Raw genomic sequence first — 23,583 nt, 5'->3', positions numbered from 1 at the left:
CATTACAACCTGTAATTTAAAACATTTATTTGGATTTCATGTAATGGACATACACAAAATAGTCCAAATTGGTGAAGTGAAATGAAAAAAAATTACTTGTTTAAAATTTAAAATAAAAAAAAACAGAAAAGTGGTGTATTCAGCCCCTTTGCTAATAAAGTCCACCTGTGTGCAATCTAAGTGTCACATGATCTGTCACATGATCTCAGTATAATAAGTTGAAGTCGGAAGTTTACATACTCCTTAACCAAATACATTTAAACTCGGTTTTTCACAATTCTGGACATTTAATCGTGGTAAAAATTCCCTGTTTTAGGTCAGTTAGGATCACCACTTTATTTAAGAATGTGAAATGTCAGAATAATAGCAGAGAGAATTATTTATTTCAGCTTTTATTTCTTTCATCACATTCCCAGTGGGTCAGAAGTTTACATACACTCAATTAGTATTCGGTAGCTTTGCCTTTAAATTGTTTCACTTGGGTCAAACGTAACCTGGGTTGGGTAACCTTCCACAATCTTCCCACAATAAGTTGGGTGAATTTTGGCCCATTTTGGCCCATGACAAAGCTGGTGTAACTGAGTCAGGTTGTAGGCCTCCTTGCTCGCACACGCTTTTGCAGTTCTGCCCACAAATTGTCTATAGAATTGAGGTCAGGGCTTTGTGATGGCCACTCCAATACCTTGACTGATGTCTTGAGATGTTGCTTCAATATATCCATATAATTTTCCTTCCACATGATGTCATCTATTTTGTGAAGTGCACCAGTCTCTCCTGCAGCAAAGCACCCCCACAACATGATGCTGCCACCCCCGTGCTTCACGGTTGGGATGGTGTTCCTCGGCTTGCAAGCCTCCCCCTTTTTCCTCCCAACAAAACGATGGTCATTATGACCAGACAGTTCTATGTTTGTTTCATCAGACGAGAGGACATTTCTCCAAAAAGTATGATCTTGGTCCCCATGTGCAGTTGCAAACCGTAGTCTGGCTTTTTTTTATGGCGGTTTGGGAGCAGTGGATTCTTCCTTGCTGAGCACCGTTTCAGGTTATGCCGATACAGGATTTGTTTTGCTGTGGATATAGATCATTTTGTACCTGTTTCCTCCAGCATCTTCACAAGGTCCTTTGCTGTTGTTCTGGGATTTATTTGCACTTTTCGCACCAAAGTACATTGATCTCTAGTAGACAGAACGCGTCTCCTTCCTTAGCGGTAGGACGGCTGGAAGTGGGACAATACTGTAACTACTAATTGGATACCACGAAATTGGGGAGAAAATAGGGCAACAAAAAAAATCTCTCAGGCCGGATACAGTCCATGGGCCTTACTTTCCCCCCTTTGGTCTAGACCTTGGTTTTGAATTCGATAATTACAGAAGGGGCGGGAGGTTGAGCAGTAGCTGCCAAACTATGTCCGGTGCCAACTGATTATTGGACAGGGCCTGTCTGCTGATGGATGAGCAGGGAGGCCCTGGAAGACACGTGGATAAATGAAAATATTTGTCACTTTGTTCCCTCCCTTCCTGCAGGAGAATGCAGCTGTCACGAGGGCTATTCTCCCGACCCAGTGCATAAACACCTCTGTGTTCGCAGCGACTGGGGCCGCAACGAAGGGTAAGTCCAGCCGGCTCTGCCCTGCACACGGACTGTCACCTCACTGATGAGACAAAAGGAGAAGAGGACAGGAGAGGAAGAGTGAGAGAGCGAGCGAGGGAGGGAGGGAAACATAGGGTGAGAGGGGAAGGGAAGGAGATGGAGCGAGGGAGAGGGTATGATAGTGAGTATAAGGAGAGAAAGAGAGCGGGAGAGAGAGAGAGATGAGGCCTCCATCACCTCGCCATGTGCCCAGTCAAGTGCAAGCCCTCTTCCTGACTCGGACTGCATGCAAATTAACTCAACTAGCTCAACAGCTGGGCAAATAAAATACCAGCCCCTATTAGCTATGTAAATCCCCCATCATCAGTTGGACTCAGTCCTTACCTGCCAATCACAGATCCAATCCCTCTTCACCAATTCAGGAGCAATGGAGGATAATCTTTGGTATTAAGCCAGACAAAATTGTAAAGCATGACCTTGCAACTGGTTTTTACTGTGCAGGTATATCAACTCACTTATGTAGTAACATGTTTTGCATGGTGTATTAGCATTTTCCTGCCTCTGACTTTTAGAAATGTAGAGAATTGCATTAACTTTTTGCATGTTTTGTTCTTGCATGAATGTATAAGGAGTGTGTTAATAAATGTGTATTGTTCAGTGTATACTGTATACATGTGTTTCCCTGCTCTCTCCCCAGTCCCTGGCCCTACACCAACCTGGAGAAGGGTTATGACCTCGTCACAGGGGAGCAAGCTCCAGAAAAGATCTTCAGGTGAGGACACATGTGAATCCAAGCACCCTCGCCTGCGTGCTTAGCTGGTGGTCTGCCAAAATAATGTCTTTCCAGTCAACTGCACTGAAGTCAGGGAACCAGGGATGTAAACACTACCAGCCATCAACACACACTATGGGAACTGGGACCATGCAATTGTCTTCTCCATACACCTGCCTCTGTGCCTGTTCTGAGCACAATAGTTCACACACAAATACACAGATGCACGTGTACAAATGCACACAAACACGCACGCACGCATACACACAGCTGCCCCAGAGGCAGCTGTATGTACAGTGTGATGCCCTGTTAAGAAATAGCCAGAGGGAATGTTATGGACAGTGCTTTCAAGTGCTTTTAGTGCCCGTCTTTGTGCCAGGGCTTCTCCTGACAGGGACATTCTCTCTGACATTTTCCTGAGTAGTGTTAACACCAAAGCACCACACAGGTAGATGCAGCTGTGCCAGTCACTAGAGCTTTTCAAGGGCTACAGAACCCTGCTTTCTACTTTCCACTTCTTCTTTTTCCCTTCTGGGTGTGTTCTAATTGGGAAGGTCATGATCACTTCAGAAAGAGGTGCCAGAGTAGGTGTTTTACAAAAAAAAAAAACTAGACTAAGTGTGGTAAGGGTGAAAGAGTAAATACTTTGAAATGAGACTGTGGGTTATTATGGCACTGCAGAATAATCGTAAATCCTAAGATGAATTTGTCGCTCGGAGCCACTGCCTTGCAGATGAGATGCATCATTATATTTCACATCTCGCCTTTCAGTCACACTGTTGTCAGAATCCCTACAGATCTATACGCAACTTTTCATGTAGAAGCTGTTTTCCCTGATGTCATCAAATGCCTGGTGTGGACGTTTAGGGGGGGGGGGGACCTTGAGAATAATTCATATTCATTTTACTTACCTGAGATGTTATCATTTTCTGCTTCTCTTCTACATGCACACACTAGCACCACCAACACAGACACACACACTCAGCACACATACAAACATACACACATCTTTGGTAAAGCCTACCGGTGTGTGTGATGGATGGGGAGAGGAGCAGGGGCCGATCAATGGGCTCCAGAGTGAGAGGTCGGAGGGAGCGGGGGACTGGCCGTCAGTGTCTTATTTATGAGTGGATATGACTATTGATCAGGCCTGAATCATTGTGTTCCTGTCTATATCCCAGGTCAAGGCCGGTGGCACGCTGCCCACTCCTCCGAGCACCTCTCTAAAGGACTACTGACAAAGAGCTTATAAAATTAGATATTGGCTGAAGTCCCCATATCATAATTCTGGGATGGCAAGGGTTTAACGTCAGTCATAAGGCCCATGACAGCCACCCTAAGCGACGCTGAGTAAACCATTAGCAGATGTTATGATTCATAGTAGATATATTTCAGTCTTTGATAATGATACACAATATACATTAGATTTTAATACAATTCTCTGAAATGTAGTTATTACCTTTTGTATTCAAGACGTTTTTTCCTTATTTATGGTTGTGGTTCTTATTCACCGATAATGAATGGAAATGCAGTTTTGATTGAGCCCACAATTTAGTACATTTTCACTTCATATTCCCAGGTCCATTAGTAGAAAGAATCATTTGCAGCTCTAGCTAATGACCCACTTTTTCAGAGAACATTTTGTGTTTGATCAGCAATCACACTGCACACTTAGAGTTTACACACAGAGATTAACAGTCATAAACTGGATGTAAAATGTTTAATGACAATTGTGTAATATGGTATACCGTTCATTTCCGTGGTAGAACTGCTGACTAGCACTACTGCTGTAGCACTTTTGAGTGACGGATGATACTGATGGAACTCGCATAGCATTGGTCAGGTGGTCAGAATTGTATTTAACATTGTGCACAGTAGCATGGATCAACATCTTATCTCAATTTTCCTCATGTAGTTTAATTCTAAACATTATTTAATTATATTCATTTTGGTGCCACCTTCACATTGCTATCGATCCAGGTGGCATTGACAACAAAGCAAAACTGTAAAATATGACACTGGCTCTACGTCAAAAGGACAAGCTCTTACCAGCTGTTACAATGCTGACTGATTTATATTTAGCGTACTGTTTAGTATGGAGGCTGAGCACGTTGCCGTCTTTTTTGACACTTAAGCATCTCGTTGTCTCTGTGCCAACGCAGGTCATCCTACAGCCTGGGTCAGGGTCTGTGGCTGCCAGTGAGTAAGAGCTTTGTGGTGCCACCGGTGGAGCTGTCAATCAACCCCATCGCCAGCTGCAAGACTGACGTGCTGGTGACAGAGGACCCTGGGGACGTCAGGTCAGTTTACCTTTAAAGATACCTATGTGTGGGCGGATATTTCTTTCCTGAGACTTGATCTAAGGTCAGTTTACTTCTAAAAGCACCTCTGTATTTGTTTGTTGAAATGTCAGATCTCTGGTTTACGGCAAATTCTTCCATTAGCAAACAACTCAAACGCAATTTGTCTATCATTCTTTCCCAATTTCCATAAGGAGTCTTACCATTTACTTTTCATTCTGGAATTACAACATGATTGATAGACACACACGTTATTTCACATTCAAAACATTCATGTCCAGGTGTCACTTGGGTCATGTTAGTGTGCATAGCATTGTAGATGTAACCTGTCATCTCACAACAGAGAACTGCTAGCCACAGCACAAATGCCGTCACTGACCTCAGCAAATTATGTCAATAACTAAGTGGTTGTTGAAGGATAGATATGGTTATGCATTCAATCTAACACAGTCTGACACACTGTATATTTAAGTGATAATGCTCGAGAAGCCAGTGTTTGGGGAATATATTGGCACGGATGTTGTAAGGCCCGAGCTGAAGTCAAGGGCCGGTATACCGTGCCAATATATCTTCCAAACACCGGATTCGAGGGCATTATCACTTTAAACAACGGGTTACCAACATATTCAAATAGTGATTGACATATTTTCATTAAAAACGTTATTTTGATGAATTTATTCATACTATTTCATCCTTCCACAAGATATAGTCCCCACACAAATCTAGTGTAGCTACCCAAGTCGGCTGGTCATTTGTTCTATTGGTTCGGTTGCCAGAGACGTGACACAGTCGTTCAGTCTATGAACTCGACCTAGTCTTTCATTCTAAATGTTCCATTGCCATACTGGTTGGCAACGTTCTTATCCCATCTACGGCTAACTTAGTCACGTCAGGCAGAATAACAGCAAAGTAGCTGCATTTGCATAAGCTCTTTTCTAGATACATTTATTTGGATATATCCATAACAATGAGCTAATGAGTCGTGATTTAGCCTGGCATTGAAAATGTGCTCTCTCGTCAGAATTGTTGTTCAGAGGAGTTAGCCAACAACACAGCTAACACAATCACTTCAAACTGAAGCTGGAAAGATGGCTGTACCTTTTTTCAATTGACATTTCTTTGTATATATCCATAAAAATTATGCCAGCCTATAAATGATTTAGACTGGCTATGAAACGCTGCAAGTCTGTCTCGTCCTGACACGTTCATTATGTAATAAAACAGGCAGGGAGCAGGTCTCGAACCCTTGACCTTCTAGCCCGAAGTCCCTCGACTGTGCCCCAAAAGCCTGCTCGAGTGGTAGAGTCGATATCCGCACTTATAAACCCAGGGTCATTACAATTACTATGGGACAGCTAGATATTGAATTTGAATATTGAAACAATGTTGCAAATGTCGGAGAGATAGACAGCAAGGATTAGACCCACCCTTTGTATATTCCATAATAGTGCATAGGCAGGCAACATTGATAAAAGCCACTTTCCAACAATTTCTTGTTTTATAATTGTTTGAAAACGACTTTAGTGTGTGGTCCATAAGTGATACAGTACATGTACTAATTGTCACAACATTAACATATGGATGTAACATGGCGACAGGTAGAAATTAATTTGTTATTCTGGCGGAGATGCCTAATTGAGAGTCGATCACTCCCTTGGCAATAGTGTACATCTGTGCTTACTACTGCAAAGTTCCTATCCCAGAAATAAGATTAATATAACAATATTTAGGACATGCGTTTGAATCAGCTTGAACTGAGGAGAATGTGGAGAATAATGTTGAGTTCTATAGCAGTGTCACTTACCATGCCTTACAGTTAATATTGAATAATGTTGAGTTCTATAGCAGTGTCACTTACCATGCCTTACAGTTAATATTGAATAATGTTGAGTTCTATAGCAGTGTCACTTACCATGCCTTACAGTTAATATTGAATAATGTTGAGTTCTATAGCAGTGTCACTTACCATGCCTTACAGTTAATATTGAATAATGTTGAGTTCTATAGCAGTGTCACTTACCATGCCTTACAGTTAATATTGAATAATGTTGAGTTCTATAGCAGTGTCACTTACCATGCCTTACAGTTAATATTGAAAAATGTTGAGTTCTATAGCAGTGTCACTTACCATGCCTTACAGTTAATATTGAATAATGTTGAGTTCTATAGCAGTGTCACTTACCATGCCTTACAGTTAATATTGAATAATGTTGAGTTCTATAGCAGTGTCACTTACCATGCCTTACAGTTAATATTGAATAATGTTGAGTTCTATAGCAGTGTCACTTACCATGCCTTACAGTTAATATTGAATAATGTTGAGTTCTATAGCAGTGTCACTTACCATGCCTTACAGTTAATATTGAATAATGTTCTTTCAGAACCTTTCTCAGGAAGCTACATTCACCAAACACTTGATCACACCTTATTTAACTGGGCAAGTCCATTAAGAACATATTCTATTTACAAAGACAGCCTAGCAAGAGGCCTTAAGAGGCATTATCGAACCTATGAACAAATAGGTAGAGGGATGATTTGTATTGGTCGTTTTAGAAAGCTTGGGCTGCTAGGCGATATTTTTCTCTATTTTTAACTGGGGAAAAAAAGGTAATTACTCCATAGTGCGGTTTCTATATCTTGACAGCCTATCACTCAGTAGTGGTCTGGTGATGAATAGATTTAATTACAAGTTGAATTCTGGTTCCGAAGTAGAACACCAAATTGACCAGATAAAATGAAGTGGGTATCAAGGCACAAGGCAAGACCCAAATTCAGACACAGGAGGAAGATGGTTGGAGTCTTACAATGTTTATTCATCCAAAGGGGTGGGCAAGAGAATGGTCGTGGACAGGCAAAAATGTCAAAACCAGATCAGAGTCCAGGAGGTACAGAGTGGCAGACAGGCTTGTGGTCAAGGCAGGAAGAATGGTCAGGCAGGCAGAATGGTCAGGCAGGCAGAATGGTCAGGCAGGCAGAATGGTCAGGCAGGCAGGTACAAAATCCAGAAACGGGCAAAGGTCAAAACCGTGAGGACAAGATAAAGGAGAATGCAAAAAGCAGGAGAATGGGAAACATACATGACGAACTGGCACAGAGAGACAGTAAACACAGGGATAAATACATTGGGGAAAATAAGCGACACCTGGAAGGGGTGGAGACATTCACAGGGACATGTGAAACAGATCAGGGCGTGACAGTGGGAACTTGCCATTGTGGCTGCACAGTAGAGAGGCTACAGCCATTTGGGTTACAGCAATTCATCTCGGAGCCAACATGCCTTTATGAAAGGACAGTACATGTTCCCTGCTCAATTCCGGTGGCATCATTTCAGAAGACTGTGACTCTCAGAGGGACTGTGTGCGGGCTGTGTGGGCTCTGTGTGTGTGTGCATGTGGCATGCATGTACAATCACCTCAAATGACTGGCACCATTAATAAAGATAAGCAAAAAATACTGTAAACAATAAATAATACAAATACTGAGATAAATTGAATGCAAAAAAATCCATGAATTCCCTTTTTATCCACTTTTCTCTCTATGCGTATTCTGACCTTGAATAGCATGCTATTCACCCGCTATTCGTTCGGGTGCAGATCTAAGAAATTGAAGTGTAGCGGAGGTATGTTTACCGATACGCCCAATTCTGACCTTGACTTAATTCCACCATGAGGAAACCATGAATAAGGTCGCGCGAACCTTCCGGTCCCTGTAATTTATAAATTGATAAGAGCTATTGATAAGAGCCAGGTAAATTAGTAATCTGTTTGGAGGAGGGGATTGTAAATAGATATTGCAATTTAGATCATTTTCCCTTATGAGACCAATGTGAAACCAGTCATATGGAAGCAAACTGAAAATCATATCAACATGACCAGTGGCAATTTTTGCATGTAAATCTTGGTGGATGCATGCCAGTAAAGCCACTACATACACAACACTAAACAATACATTAATTGCACAATAACGGTGACAAACGGTGCCCACAAAAATCTGTCCCAAAAGCCACGTACCAACAGCAGTCCGAACACCTTACCAATGCTACACCTGGCTATCAGCGGAGCCTTGTCTGGCAGCGAAACAGTTCATTCAGCCTAATCTACTGCCTTTAAAAAAAACATAGCGGATATGGCTGACTTGCTTAAACAAATGTGGTTTCTTCAGACAATTGAGATGTATATACTGTACTATGGCATAAGGGGATGACAAGAAGATAAGAGGCAATTTCGATGAACATTTTAATGAGCAAGCTAGGACGGACATAGTCAATATAAATATTTGTTTAGCACTTCTGAAATGTATAGCGACATAATTCAGAACATGGGCCATTCTTAAAGTGTTTTCCCTGTACACCAAGTCAGAACCGTAGGATAAATAAAGGGGGCCTATAAGCAATCAAGCTCTTACAGTATTCAATGATTACATTTATCTAAAACAGGTTATAGGCTACATGTGCACCACCAAGTCAGAACAGTAGGCAAAATTAAGAGTGGAAAATAGAGCAAATTATTAGGGTGAGGCACAAGGGCTACTAACAGTTTACAACACAACTTACACTTCATAATACTTTCTTAGCTACAGTATACACATCTCCCTGACATATTACAGAATTTATGCAGCAGCATACAAGACATTTGGACTCACCTTGTTGTGCTGTGCTCACTTGAACAGGAATGTGTCGTGGCGGTTTGTTATCAAAGTCTGGTATTCTCTGGATATATGTTGCTTTCAAGACTCGGATAAATACAAGGTCCAATCATGATGACTTCAGTGATCATCAGGTCGTAGCTCTAGAAAGAGGCCTGAGTTCACGACATACAATTCCCAGTTGGATGTCCGTTCAAAACGTAGTTTCCCAGTCGGAGCTACATTTTTTTCCTGAGTTGCCAGTTGTCTTGATCTCACTCAAGTCAGATTTCCCAGTTCTGAGTTCATGCAGGATTGACAGTGCCAATGATAAATGTTTATCATTTTACGCTTGGAAAAAGAAACCCACACACCCACTCTACTAATAGAAGGCTAGTGATTGCTTTGAAATGTTTACAGATAGCCACTGATTCCTTTCCAACCACTCATTGTTGAATGAGTGTAATGTTTATATCCAATAGCCGATGAGCACTGATACAACGTATCTATAAATTCACTTCATTATTTCTCATCATATGATAAGGATTTGCCAGTAGATTGTCGACTTGATTCATGATGAGTGCTAGCTAAGATTTTGAAAGTATGATGTTGACCTGATTGGCCCAATCAAAGCTACTGTAGATATAATGTGATTTGACATATTTTATCTGTGGCCAATGACCTTGAGCCTTCTTGGATACGCACTTCTAATGTAACTCTACGGCAGCACCCAAGGGGCTTGAATTTTTTAGCTCTGCCCTTAGATTTGGCAGTGACATAGTGTCTCCATGATTGACAGAACATTGAGCCAATCACGGCGCCACTAGAGAACATTACCAACCCCTACGCTCCATATTTCCCGCTGGCTGCCCCACCACCACAGAAAGCACTGAGCTAGGCTGAAACACCTGCATTTTGGAGCTGCCTTACTCAAGAAAGGAAAAAAAGAGACCATGTTTGTTTGGAGGCTTTTTAACAAGAAAAATATTTAAACTTAGTTTGACATTGTTTGGGAACTGATATGTGACACGTATTAACGCCAAAATAACATGCAAAACAGACAACCACCCCCCTCATTATTTTTATTCTAAAAAATGTGGAGCTCAAAACAGGTGGGGGCCTCTGCATCATTCCATTCCGTTTACTTGCCTTTCCTCTGTCACATCAGTGTAGTTGTTCCTAAGGGTCACTGGCATTAGTGGATCATATTAGGCCAACGTTGTGCAATAATTTGGGACATGTAGCCTATTTGAATCAGTACAGAACTCAGACCACACCTATGAAGTTAAACCTGGAGCCTGGCGCACGGTTCACAATGACTGGACCTTTGTCATACAGTTCCATAACTAGTGAGGAATAGGGTAGATTTGAATGATTATTTAACCCTTATTTAAAATTGTTCCAATATGTAATGGATTGCACCTGAATATGACAACTTTCAGGATGAATCAAACAACTTTATTTTTTATTCATCAATATATTGTACGTGTAAAAGCTCTACAAAAAATTTTGGGGTGATTCATACATACTTTCCTAACTCCAAAATTGCAATTAAAGGAATGCCGTATTTAAAGGGAAGGCTTAAGATAAATGTACTGAAACCCTTATTGAATGAAAACTCCACACAAAAGTCCGTAGGCCAGCAAGTGGGATGGTTTTCAGCGGTTTAATTACATGTATTCAGCGTGTGCAAGAGAACCATGCCTGCAAAGCCTGTTCACGAACCTGCATAAGGTAAAACCAACTACTGAGAAGTGGGTAGGAAAGGTGTGCTTAGGAAAGGTGTGCTTAGGAAAGGTGTGCTTAGGAAAGGCTTACATTTCCTAAGACGAAATCGGGCCCTTGCTGAGAGAAAGAGATTTTGTTTAACAAAAAGATTAGCTACTTTGTGCACCCTCACCTTGCGAGAATAAAGACACTGAGCTTTTTTCTTTAACGTTTTGAGAATGGAGAACACATTAGGAGGGATCTTAGACCATTCCTCCATACATAATCTTTCCAGATCCTTAATATCCTTCAGAGTGCTCTTATGGACTGTGGTCTTCAATTCAAACTACATTTTCAATGGGATTCAAGTCCGGAGACGGAGATGGCCATGGCAAATTTTTATTTTGTTGTCAATTTACCATTTCTTTTTGGATTTGGTGTGTGCTTGGGGTCATTGTCTTGCTCGAAGATTCACTTCTGAACAAGTTTCAGCCTTCTGGCCAGGGCCTTAGCTACATATGAGAACACCGAGGTCCGGACCTCGATAATTATCATGATCATTGTTTTTTCAAAACTTCGGGGTCTCAACTGACTGATGAGTTAGAATAGTAGAATACACAAGGTGCAATTTCAAAACATGGTTGTTCATCAGCAGTTTTCCTCATATACAGGTAACTGACAAAATAATGGAAGTACTTGAGTAAATGAGGGAAACAAATTACACTACCGTTCAAAAGTTTGGGGTCACTTAGAAATGTCCTGGGGGGATGGTAGGGGACGCCATGTGCGACTGACGTGTTTTCCGTTTGCTCCCGTGGTATTCTTAAAGTTTATGTGAATTCTGCAGCAGAACCGTATTTATTTTCAAATATTAATTTGGTGATCCCTTTCCGTAAAAAACAAGACTACTTTGCTTCCGAATGTCAGCATGTCGACCAAACATAAGGCCAAAAGCATGACTTTGTGAAAACCCGGCCTACAAGACCCGCTCTCATCACCGCCCTCTCCTGAGTCTGAGGGCCCGGGGACGCACACTTTAACCGGGGGCGCGGCTTGGCCTGGCGGCGCTGAAATGAACATTCTCGAGGCCATCAAACTACTACGCTCTGAGATAGTTGAAATGAAAACACAGGTGGTTGCTACGATTGAGGCCAGAATACAGGAGGTTTCTGATACTTTAAAAGCAGATTTAACCATCCTGCGGAACGAGACTGTGCCAGCAATCACAATACTCAAAACAACAACTGCGTCACACACTACAACGATTGCGGCACTGGAGGCCTCCGCTACTAATGTCTCCGATTTAACTACATCCCTGGAGGCTGAAGTTAAACGCCTAGCTGCGGATTTGAAAAAGGTGAAGGAGAGCTGTGAGAGTCTAGAGGGATTCTCTCGCCGCAATAATCTGAGACTTGTATCGGTCCCAGAGTCCGCGGAAATGCATTCGGCCACGGATTTCGTTTCAGGGCTGCTGAAGGATGTTCTTGCCTTAGATGAAAAGCCCCTGATTGATCGAGCCCACCGGTCGCTGCGCCCAAAGCCCCGGGATGGGGAGAGGCCCCGTGACATAATTCTTCGAGTGCACTTTTTTCATGAGAAGATGGAGATCCTCCGACGAGCCCGCAATACCACTCTGAGCTTTCAAGGACAGAGCTTTTCCATCTACCAGGACTACTCCCCCACTGTTTCCAGGCAGCGCGCAGCTTTCAGACAGGCCAAACGAGTACTTCGGGACCATCCAAGTGTGAAGTATGGACTGCGATTCCCGGCCCGTTTATGGATATCTCATGAGGGTAAAGACTACACATTTGAATCTCCGGAAGAGGCTATGGCTCACATTCAACGTCACATCAAGAAGTCTTGAATATGCTCACAGTTCAGCAACTGTTGCTTGCGAACTGTGGATAGTAAGAAACCCACTTGTGGTACAATTATGCTTAGATATAACAGGCTAGTCTTGTATAGTTGGTGAAACTATTCAGGCTTATTTGAGGTGATCTAATGTTTTGATCATCTAGTGTGTGTGCCTTATCTCGCTCACCTATTTAGTTTGTTTACACATTGTCTCGGTGACTCAAAATATTTTTGGTTATTTGTTTACTGCATCCGTTTGCATTGACCCAGTAAACAGTAAATGTCTCCCGAGGCTACACGGTTTTTGGGGCCTCACTTTAATTTTAAAAGTTTTGAGCGTAATTTATGCCCAGCAAATGTTCAACGCACACGTAGTTTTTTGGTATTTGTTGTAAGCTGTCTCAGCTTCAACTAGACTACTATTATAATTACTATTATTTTTGATTGTCTTACTACGATTTCATTACTTCAAATTAGATTTTTGGCTGAGAGCCTTCATACATTTTATTTATTTTCTCTCTCAATGCCTGTTATAAGACTGGGAATACAATTATATACATCTACAAGTGGTGCTTTTGTCATTCCGTTTGCACAAGGGATTCGCCTTTTTTTTTTGAAAAAATACATACAAATCTTTCTTTTTGCTGCTTGATCACTAACAAAACGCGACTTTAAAGAGCGGGACTGTGGGTTTAGGTTTAAGACCGCACTCTCACAGACATACTGTGCGAAGAGAACATGTTCTATTTAGGCTTGTACCTCGTTTGGGGAGGTATTGTCTGGGATGGGGGGAGGGGGTGGGGGGGCAGGTTGAATTGTTCAGTTCTAATGTTGTCATTCTGTCTTTTTTGTTTTTTTCTCTGTTTTTTTCTCTGTACTTTTTCCAAACATTTACCACCGTACATTATTACTCTGAGACAAGTTATTCTGGGGGTTTTGGGCGCTCATTGCTTTTCCATTCTATGCTCTAATGACAGGGTTGAATAACGGGAATGCCCAGAGGGGCCGAAATAATACGATCAAGTACATTTCTTGGAATACCAAAGGGGTTAACAACCCGGTGAAGCGTAAGAGGGTGTTGACACACTTAAAGGGTTTGAATGCAAATATTGCATTTCTACAAGAGACTCACTTGAGGACTGGTGAGCATTTTAGGATGCGTAAGGACTGGGTTGGTCAAGTGTTCCACTCGAACTTTCATAGTAAATCAAGAGGTGCTGCTATTCTGGTTGATAAGGCTACTCCCTTTGTAGCTTCTGAGGTTATTGCTGATCCTAAGAGACGATACGTCATAGTAACCGGTGAACTGTTTTCTACGCCTCTTGTTTTGGCTAGTGTTTATGCTCCCAATTGGGATGACACAAGTTTCATTTCTTCCTTTCTGTCTGCTATTCCTAATTTAGATTCTCATTTGTTGATTTTAGGGGGGGATTTCAACTGTAAAATGTCCCCTTGACAAGTCCTCACAAACAAATACAGGCCCATCTAAATGTGCCCTACTTATTCAATCCTTTCTTCAGAAATATGCTAAGTTTGAGGCCTGGCGTTTCCTACATCCTACAGATAGACAGTATTCCTTTTATTCTCATGTTCATCAAACATACTCCCGGATTGATTACTTATTTTTGGACAAAAAACTTCTGCCTAACCTTTGGCAGTGTACTTACGAGAGTATTGTTATCTCTGACCATTCACCATTAGTGTTTGAACTAGAGTTTCCCCAGCGACCTCCTATGTGTTATCAATGGCGTCTCAACCCCATTTTACTCTCAGATAAGGAGTTTGTCAATTTCATTTCTTCTGAAATCACCTTATTCCTAGAAACTAATTCAACACCAGGTATGTCCTGCTCTACCATATGGGAGTCTCTCAAAGCATACCTACGTGGCCAAATTATTTCTTATACAGCCAACCAAAACAGAGTTCGCTCCCAGCGACTTCGGGACCTGAGCGAGTCCATAGCCACATTGGATGAGAAGTATGCTACGGATCCTTCCTCTGATCTGCATAAAGAGCGCCAACTACTCCAATCTGAATTTGATGAGCTTTCTACCAGGCAAGCTGAACAGTTACTCTTGCGAGCTTGATACAAAGTCTATGAACAAGGCGACAAGGCCAGTAAACTCCTTGCGCATCAGATCCGTAAATCTGAGGCCTCACGTTTAATCCCACAAATAAGGACCCCGTCTGGTGCCACCACAGTTATACATAAAGAGATCAATGATCAATTTAAACAATTTTACTCTGCGCTATACACCTCTGAATCCCCTCAAGACCCCTTGCTGATTGACTCCTTCTTTAATGGCTTGAATATGCCTTCAATTGATACAGACTCCCATGACTGTCTAGAAGAAGAATTTACGCTTGAGGAGATTGCAACAGCAGTGTCCGCAATGAAAAGTGTTAAATCACCGGGTCCGGACGGTTTTCCAACCGAATTTTACAGGACGTTTTCTGGTCTGCTTTGCCCATTCTTGTCTCGACTATTTGCAGAGTGCCTCAATACTTCAAAGCTACCGCCTAGTCTTTATCAGGCTTCAATTTCATTACTACTAAAGAAAAACAAAGACCCCCTGGAATGTGGATCCTATCGCCCAATCTCGCTTTTAAACTGTGATTACAAAATCCTAGCTAAGCTTTTAGCCATCCGTATGGAAGGCTCGCTGCACCAAGTAATACACTCTGACCAGACTGGCTTTGTGAGAAATAGGCATTTATTTTTCAATATTAGGTGCCTTATGAATATACTGTACTCCCCAGCGTCGGAGGACCCTGAGGTGGTGGTCTCACTTGATGCCGAAAAAGCGTTTGACCGCGTTGAGTGGGATTACCTAACAGCTGCCCTTTATAGATTTGGCTTTAGCCCCAAATTCATTGCGTGGATAAAGATTCTTTATTTTTCCCCCATGGCTTCGGTACGGACGAATAACTTGTCCTCTGACTATTTTCCCTTGCACCGCGGATCCAGACAGGGTTGCCCACTCTCCCCCTTGTTGTTTACTTTGGCAATCGAGCCTCTCGCCATTGCACTACGCTCTAATGATGCCATTCAAGGCATAATCAGGGCGGGCTGGGAGCAGAAAGTCTCGCTATATGCTGACGACCTCCTTTTGTTTATCTCCAACCCTGATACCTCATTGCCACGTGCCCTATCTGTTCTTAAATAGTTTGGATCAATCTCAGGGTACAAGGTGAATCTAGGCAAGAGTGAGCTTTTTCCGGTAAACAAGGCTGCTTTAAAGTGCTCTTTTACAAGTTCTCAGTTTAGGATTGCCCGGGATCAATTCACTTACTTGGGAGTAAAAGTGACAAGGAAATATTCAAATTTGTTTCAGGAAAACTTTGTTGCTCTAGCAGACAGATTGAAACAATCTTTGACTTTTTGGAATTCGCTACCCCTTTCTCTTATCGGAAGGATTAATGTCATTAAAATGAATGTGTTGCCCAAATTTTTATATTTATTTCAATGTTTACCCATTTTTATTCCCAAATCCTTTTTTATTTCACTGGATCAAACATTCATGCATTTTATTTGGGATGGCAAGGTACCACGGATTGGTAGAAAACATTTACAGAAGCCTAGGTCATTGGGGGGTTTAGCTCTACCAAATTTTCAGACATACTACTGGGCTGCAAATTTCAGAGCCGTTCTGTACTGGCTGCAGACTGATCCTACTGGTCCTAGACCACTCTTGGTCCAGATGGAGTCTGAATCGTGTAAACCTGCAGCACTGTTCTGTGCTGTGCTCGTCTCTCCCAGTGTCCCTAGGCAAAAGGTGTGTCAACCCAATTGTAAAGCAGTCTCTTAAAATTTGGAATCAGTTCCGTTTAGCCTTTAGCCTCCGAGGCTTTTCTCTATTAGGCCCAATCAATCAGAACATTTTATTTCCTCCATCTTTGAATGATGGGGCTTTTGGCATTTGGCACTCACTGGGCCTCTCCTCGCTAGCCCAATTATTCTTTGATGATACATTTGCCTCTTTTTCTCAGCTGCAGGAAAAGTTCAATCTCCCCCAATCCCACTTTTTCCGCTAACTCCAGACAATAAACTTTTTCAGGGCTAACACACCTGGATTTCCCCATAGGCCTGCGAATACAGCTATAGAGAGCATCTTGGAGCTGAACAAGCTTCCTAGGGGCGCAATTTCAGATGTATATGCAATCATTCATGACTTACAGAACCCTTCTTTGGTGCCTTTAAAGACTCGATGGGAAAAGGATTTGGGGGAGGAACTTGGGGAAGACGCCTGGGAATCTGTGCTGCACAGGGTGCACTCGTCCTCTTTTAGCACTAGACACAGCCTCATTCAATTCAAGGTGGTTCACCGTATCCACTGGTCGGGGACCAAACTTGGAAGAATATTCTCTGATTTTGATCCTACCTGTGTCAGATGTCAAGTGGAACTAGCCACACTGTTGCATATGTTTTGGGGCTGTCATAAACTGTCAGGTTTCTGGGAATTAATATTTAAATGTTTCTCTGATATATATGACACTGTTATAGATCCGTCTCCCCTTACAGCCCTTTTTGGAGTACTGCCCAAGGGTACCCCCTATCAAGAATCCAGTCGGACACTGTTGCTTATACAACTCTTTTAGCTAGACGGCTAATACTACAGAACTGGAAGATGGCAGCTCCCCCATCTTATAAATATTGGGTGAGGGATGTGTTGTGCTCTCTGAAACTAGAAAAAATCAAATTCAATTCACGTGGGAACCCCAAACTGCTTGATGAGGCTTGGGCTCCATTCCGGTCTTACTTTAAACAGTCCATCCTCTGATGGCATTCCAATTAATACTAAAATATGTCTGTGACTTAAGGGTTGGAGGAGCCTCTCTCTGTGTTTTTGCTGGGGGGGGCATTAAGGTCCATGTGCTTATTGATTGTGATCCGCAGATGCCTTGTTCATCTTGCTCGGGCAGAGACTGAAGCGTGAGCTTGTTTTTCCCAGTTATTTTTACATTTTGTTCACACCTACATGAATAATCATTTTATTTTTTTATTTTAAAGCATTGTAAAAAAAAAAACCTGTCCAGTGGATGGTCGGTCTGTGGCCATGACTCTCTGTGAGTGGTTGCATTTCTCCACCCTTATACCTTGACTGTATACAGGAACAATGGTGAGGTGTTTGCTCTGTCCCTGTACTATAGATTGCCCTTTAACCTCTGTAGCCTTCTGCCTGGTGTGTTTAACTTGTCTAAAGTCTGGTATCTTTAAAGCTATTTTTTTATTTGTATTTTTATTTTGATTTTATTTTCTAGTTGAGTATATTATTTACAGTGCCTTGCGAAAGTATTCGGCCTCCTTGAACTTTGCGACCTTTTGCCACATTTCAGGCTTCATTTCAGGCTTCAAACGTAAAGATATAAAACTGCATTTTTTTGTGAAGAATCAACAACAAGTGGGACACAATCATGAAGTGGAACGACATTTATTGGATTTTTCAAACTTTTTTAACAAATCAAAAACTGAAAAATTGGGCGTGCAAAATTATTCAGCCCCTTTACTTTCAGTGCAGCAAACTCTCTCCAGAAGTTCAGTGAGGATCTCTGAATGATCCAATGTTGACCTAAATGACTAATGATGATAAATACAATCCACCTGTGTGTAATCAAGTCTCCGTATAAATGCACCTGCACAAGTCTCAGAGGTCCGTTAAAAGCGCAGAGAGCATCATGAAGAACAAGGAACACACCAGGCAGGTCCGAGATACTGTTGTGAAGAAGTTTAAAGCCGGATTTGGATACAAACATTTCCCAAGCTTTAAACATCCCAAGGAGCACTGTGCAAGCGATAATATTGAAATGGAAGGAGTATCAGACCACTGCAAATCTACCAAGACCTGGCCGTCCCTCTAAACGTTCAGCTCATACAAGGAGAAGACTGATCAGAGATGCAGCCAAGAGGCCCATGATCACTCTGGATGAACTGCAGAGATCTACAGCTGAGGTGGGAGACTCTGTCCATAGGACAACAATCAGTCGTATATTGCACAAATCTGGCCTTTATGGAAGAGTGGCAAGAAGAAAGCCATTTCTTAAAGATATCCATAAAAAGTGTTGTTTAAAGTTTGCCACAAGCCACCTGGGAGACACACCAAACATGTGGAAGAAGGTGCTCTGGTCGCAAAGTTCAAGGGGGCCGAATACTTTCGCAAGGAACTGTATATTGCTTTGTCTTGTCTGTGTGTGTGTGTGTGTGTAAAAAAATTAAAATGTCCTGGTATTTGAAAGAAAATGTCAAACAATTGGTCATTAAAATAACATCGAATTGATCAGAAATACAGTGTAGATATTGTTAATGTTGTAAATGACTATTGTAGCTGGATTAGGCTGATTTTTATACAGGTATACAGAGGCCCATTATCAACAACCATCACTCCTGTGTTCCAATGTCACGTTGTGTTAGCTAATCCAAGGTTATCATTTTAAAAGGCTAATTGATCATTAGAAAACCCTTTTTCAATTATGTTAGCACAGCTGAAAACTGTTGTTCTGATAAAAGAAGCAATAAAACTGGCCTTCTTTAGACTAGAAGCGTACGACTTTCGTCGTAAGAAGCGGACCAAAGCGCAGTGTGGTGTGAATGCATCCTTTTAATGGATGACGAAAACATTAAGTAAACTGAACAAAACAATAAGTGAACAACGACCTTGAAGCTATATACGAAATGTGCTGACACAAGCAACTAACATAGACAATCACCCACAACCCAAAATGACAAAACAGGCTACCTAAATATGGTTTCCAATCAGAGACAACGACTAACACCTGCCTCTGATTGATAACCATATCAGGCCGAACACAGAGACAGACAAACTAGACATACAACATAGAATGCCCACTCAGAACGCACCCTGACCAAGCAAAACATAGAAACATACAAAGCAAACTAAGCAAACCCCCCCCCCCCCCCCCCCCCCAAGGTGCGGACTCCGGCCGCAAAACCTGAACCTATAGGGGAGGGTCTGGGTGGGCATCTGTCCGCGGTGGCGGCTCTGGCGCTGGACATGGACCCCACTTCACCAAAGTTCTAGTGCGCCTCTTCGCCCGCCTCCGTGGCCTCTTTAAAGCGGCGACCCTCGCCACCGACCTAGGACTGGCAACCCTACTAAAGGGCCCCACTGGACTTAGGGGCAGCTCCGGACTGAGAGGCAGCTCCGGACTGAGGGGCAGCTCCGGACTGAAGGGCAGCTCAGCACTGAGGCTCTGGACTGAAGGGCAGCTCCTGGCTGGCTGACGGCTCTGGCGGCTCCTGGCTGGCTGACGGCTCTGGTGGGTCCTGGCTGACTGACGGCTCAGGACAGACTGGCGGCTCAGACGGGAGACTCTAGCAGCTCAGGACAGACGGGAGACTCTAGCGGCTCAGGACAGACGGGAGACTCTAGCGGCTCAGGACAGACGGGAGACTCTAGCAGCTCAGGACAGACGGGAGACTCTAGCAGCTCAGGACAGACGGGAGACACTAGCAGCTCTGGACAGACGGGAGACTCTAGCAGCTCTGGACAGACGGGAGACTCTAGCAGCGCTGGAGAGGAGGAAGGCTGGTTGGGAGACCCTGTAGGCAGAAGACGGAGAGACAGCCTGGTGCGGGGGGCTGCCAGCGGAGGGCTGGTGCGTGGAGGTGGTACAGGATAGACCGGACTGTGCAGGCGCACTGGAGCTCTTGAGCACTGAGCCTGCCCAACCTTACCTGGTTGAATGCTCCCGATCGCCATGCCCGATCGGGCTGTGCTGGCGAACCGGAGACACTATGCGCAAGGCTGGTGAAAACAGGTGTGGTTCCTGGGTTAATTAAGCAATTAGCATCCCATCATGCTTAGGGTCGTGTATAAAAATGCTGGGCAGGGCATTATTGTGTCTAACATGGCTTTTCCCCCATAATTTGACAATGCCCCCGTCCACAGGGTTGAGGAGCATGAAAACTATATATGCCATGGCCATCTCAGTCATCAGATCTCAACCCAATTTAACACTTGAGGCAGCTTTTTCACCACCATCAACAAAATAACAAATTATGGAATTTCTCGTGGAAGAATGGTGTCACGATAGAGTTCCAGAAGCAGTTCTAGCTCATGTTGGTCCAACACCTTATTAGGACACTTTATGTTGGTGGTTCCTTTATTTTGGCAGTTACCTGTATATCACTCACTGTCACTCAGTTAGCCCAGGCAAGTAAAACATTTTTAGATGATTAAATTAGTCTAGTTAGTCTAGCCAGCTATCTACAGTAAACTTGTAGTAATCATGGCCAAATTACCGACCGGGCACGCACCTCCAGGGGTCCCTCATGTATTTTGTTAGTCACTCTCACTCAGATATCATATTAACATGGCAAAATGTGTAGAATTGCAGTAAATTTGCTTTAAACTGCATTCTCTTCAAAAATGTGTTCTCTAAAGCGAACTTATTTCTTTACCTTTTGTTTATAAAATACTGTTACTACTAACAGATCCCTCTTAAATTATAGTTTTTGGTCCCAGTGCTGAGTTAATGTGAGGCAGTGTGTAGTGGCTATTTGTATAGCTACTAGGCTATTTGTTTGTAGATCAAGGTGAATGAAGCTACAGCAACCAATGTGATAATGTCTGGGGTCATTTTTGCTTGTTTTTGATGGTCTCCAAACAACATTTAGAGTTTTTAAATTTGATAGAAATTCAGTAAATGAGCTTCAACTTTATTAACCCCCCCCCCTCCTCACTAAAACTCTGATCCTGGCTATGGCCCTGCTCCTAGCTGAGGCAATCAGGTTTTTGGCTAAAATGTCCTGGTTCTTGGTAGAGTTCATGATGCCGTTGACCTTAACAAGGGTCACAGGACCAGTGGAAGCAAAACAGCCCCATAACATCAAAGATCCACCACCATCATTTACAGTATGTTATTTTCTATAAATGCATCCTTATTTCGACGCCAACCCCAAAGGTGGCTTGCGTGGCCAAATAATTATATTTCCGCCAATGCTATTTAGCGAACTCCAGGCATTTATATTTGTTGGTCACTCTCAATAAAAGCTTTTTATATGGCAACTATTTCAAAGAGCCTATTGGCATTGAGGTTGCGTCTAATAACTCGATGCGACCGAGTTCTGTAATTCTCCAACTGAACCATCTTCCTCATTGTGCGTGGAGACAAGATATGCTTGCATCCACTACCAGGCAAGGAAACACCAACGCAGAGTGTCTTAAAACCTCTCTAGGCTAGGGGGCGGTATTTTCACGTCCGGATGAAAAGCGTGCCCAAAGTAAACTGCTTGCTACTCAGGCACAGAAACTAGGATGATTAGTAGATTTGGATAGAAAACACTCTGAAGTTTCTAAAACTGATAATGTCTGTGACTATAACAGAACTTAATTGGCAGGCGAAACCCCAAGGACAAACCATCCAGGATTTTTGTTGTTGTTGAGGTGGCAGTGTTTTCAATGTGGATCTAGATTTCTAAGGAACATGCTTGCAGTTCCTATTGCTTCCACTAGATGTCAACAGTCTTTAGAAATTTGTTGATGTTTTTCCTTTGAGTAATGAAGAAGTAGCCATTTCCTATCTGGGTGGATAGCCAAGTGTACTGTTGCGACCTGAAGCTCGCTCTACTTGAATTTGATCCGTTATTGAACGCAGTTTAACCCGTCTTAAATTGTAGCGATTATTTACGTTAAAATACCTAAAGTTGGATTAGGAAAGTTGTTTGAAATGTTTGGACAAAGTTTACAGGTAACTTATTAGATCATGTGTAGTCATGTCGGGCAATTTGGAACCAGTGTTTTTCTGAATCAAACGCGCCAAATAAATTGACATTTTGGAGATATAACAACATAATTTATCGAACAAAAGGACCATTTGTGATGCTTATGGGACATATTGGAGTGCCCACAGAAGAAGCTCTTCAAAGGTAAGGCATGAATTATATCGTTATTTCTGAGTTTCGTGTCGCGCCTGGCGGGTTGAAATATGATTGTCATGTGTTTGTTTGATGGGGTGCTGTCCTCAGATAATAACATGGTTTGCTTTTGCCATAAAGCCTTTTTGAACTCTGACACGGTGGCTGGATTAACAAGAAGTAAAGCTTTAATTTTGAGTATTGCCCTTGTGGTTGTATGAAAGTTAAATATTTCAAATAATTTATTTTGAATTTGGCCAGTTCACTGGATGTTGTCAAATCGATCCCGTTAACGGGAGTTGATCTCTAAGAAGGGTGTTGGGCCACCACGAGCCAGGAAAACTTCAATGCACCTCGGCATAGATTCTACGAGTGCCTGGAACTCTATTGGAGGGATGCGACACCATTCTTCATAATTTGGTGTTTTGTTGATGGTGGTGGATGACCTTGTTTTCGGTGCCGCTCCAGAATCTCCCATAAGTGTTCAGTTGGGTTAAGATGACTGTTACGGCCATGTCATATGGTTTACATCATTTTCCTGCTCATCTAACCATTCAGTGACCACTCAACGCCTGTGGTTGGGGGCATAGTCATCCTTTGGGGGCATAGCGAGGGTAGCCAAAATTATTTTGGAGGTGACTGTATGCGTCTTGTGAAGGTCTTTGTGTGTGTGTGAGTGTGAAAAACAAGCATGTCTAATCTCTCCTCACTAATATAGCTGTCAGCTGCGTGAATGGACATCTGGGCCCAGCAAATTAACTCCTGTTGCAGGCACATGAAAATGCCCTTCATGCTCTAGTTACCTACTCTTGAAAACTTTGACTTGAGACCACAGTCTGCGCATAGTGAACAATGAACACT

General features: G+C 42.6%; 1 protein-coding gene across 2 annotated transcripts in view; it reads left to right on the top strand.

The window, feature by feature from the left end:
• The window catches only part of LOC109873601 (astrotactin-2), a 476,030-nt gene that overhangs the window by 203,691 nt on the left and 248,756 nt on the right, over nucleotides 1-23,583 (top strand). For both annotated transcript variants that reach the window (XM_031809054.1, XM_020465242.2), the window contains 3 exons: nucleotides 1,526-1,610; nucleotides 2,290-2,364; nucleotides 4,527-4,664. In XM_031809054.1, coding sequence (XP_031664914.1) covers nucleotides 1,526-1,610; nucleotides 2,290-2,364; nucleotides 4,527-4,664 — 298 coding nt within the window. The remainder of the gene's footprint in view (nucleotides 1-1,525; nucleotides 1,611-2,289; nucleotides 2,365-4,526; nucleotides 4,665-23,583) is intronic.

This window comes from Oncorhynchus kisutch, linkage group LG29, assembly GCF_002021735.2.
Source record: "Oncorhynchus kisutch isolate 150728-3 linkage group LG29, Okis_V2, whole genome shotgun sequence".
Classification (NCBI taxonomy): domain Eukaryota; kingdom Metazoa; phylum Chordata; class Actinopteri; order Salmoniformes; family Salmonidae; genus Oncorhynchus; species Oncorhynchus kisutch.
Note: the sequence above shows the minus strand (reverse complement) of the source record. Positions and strands in the feature narration are given on the sequence as shown.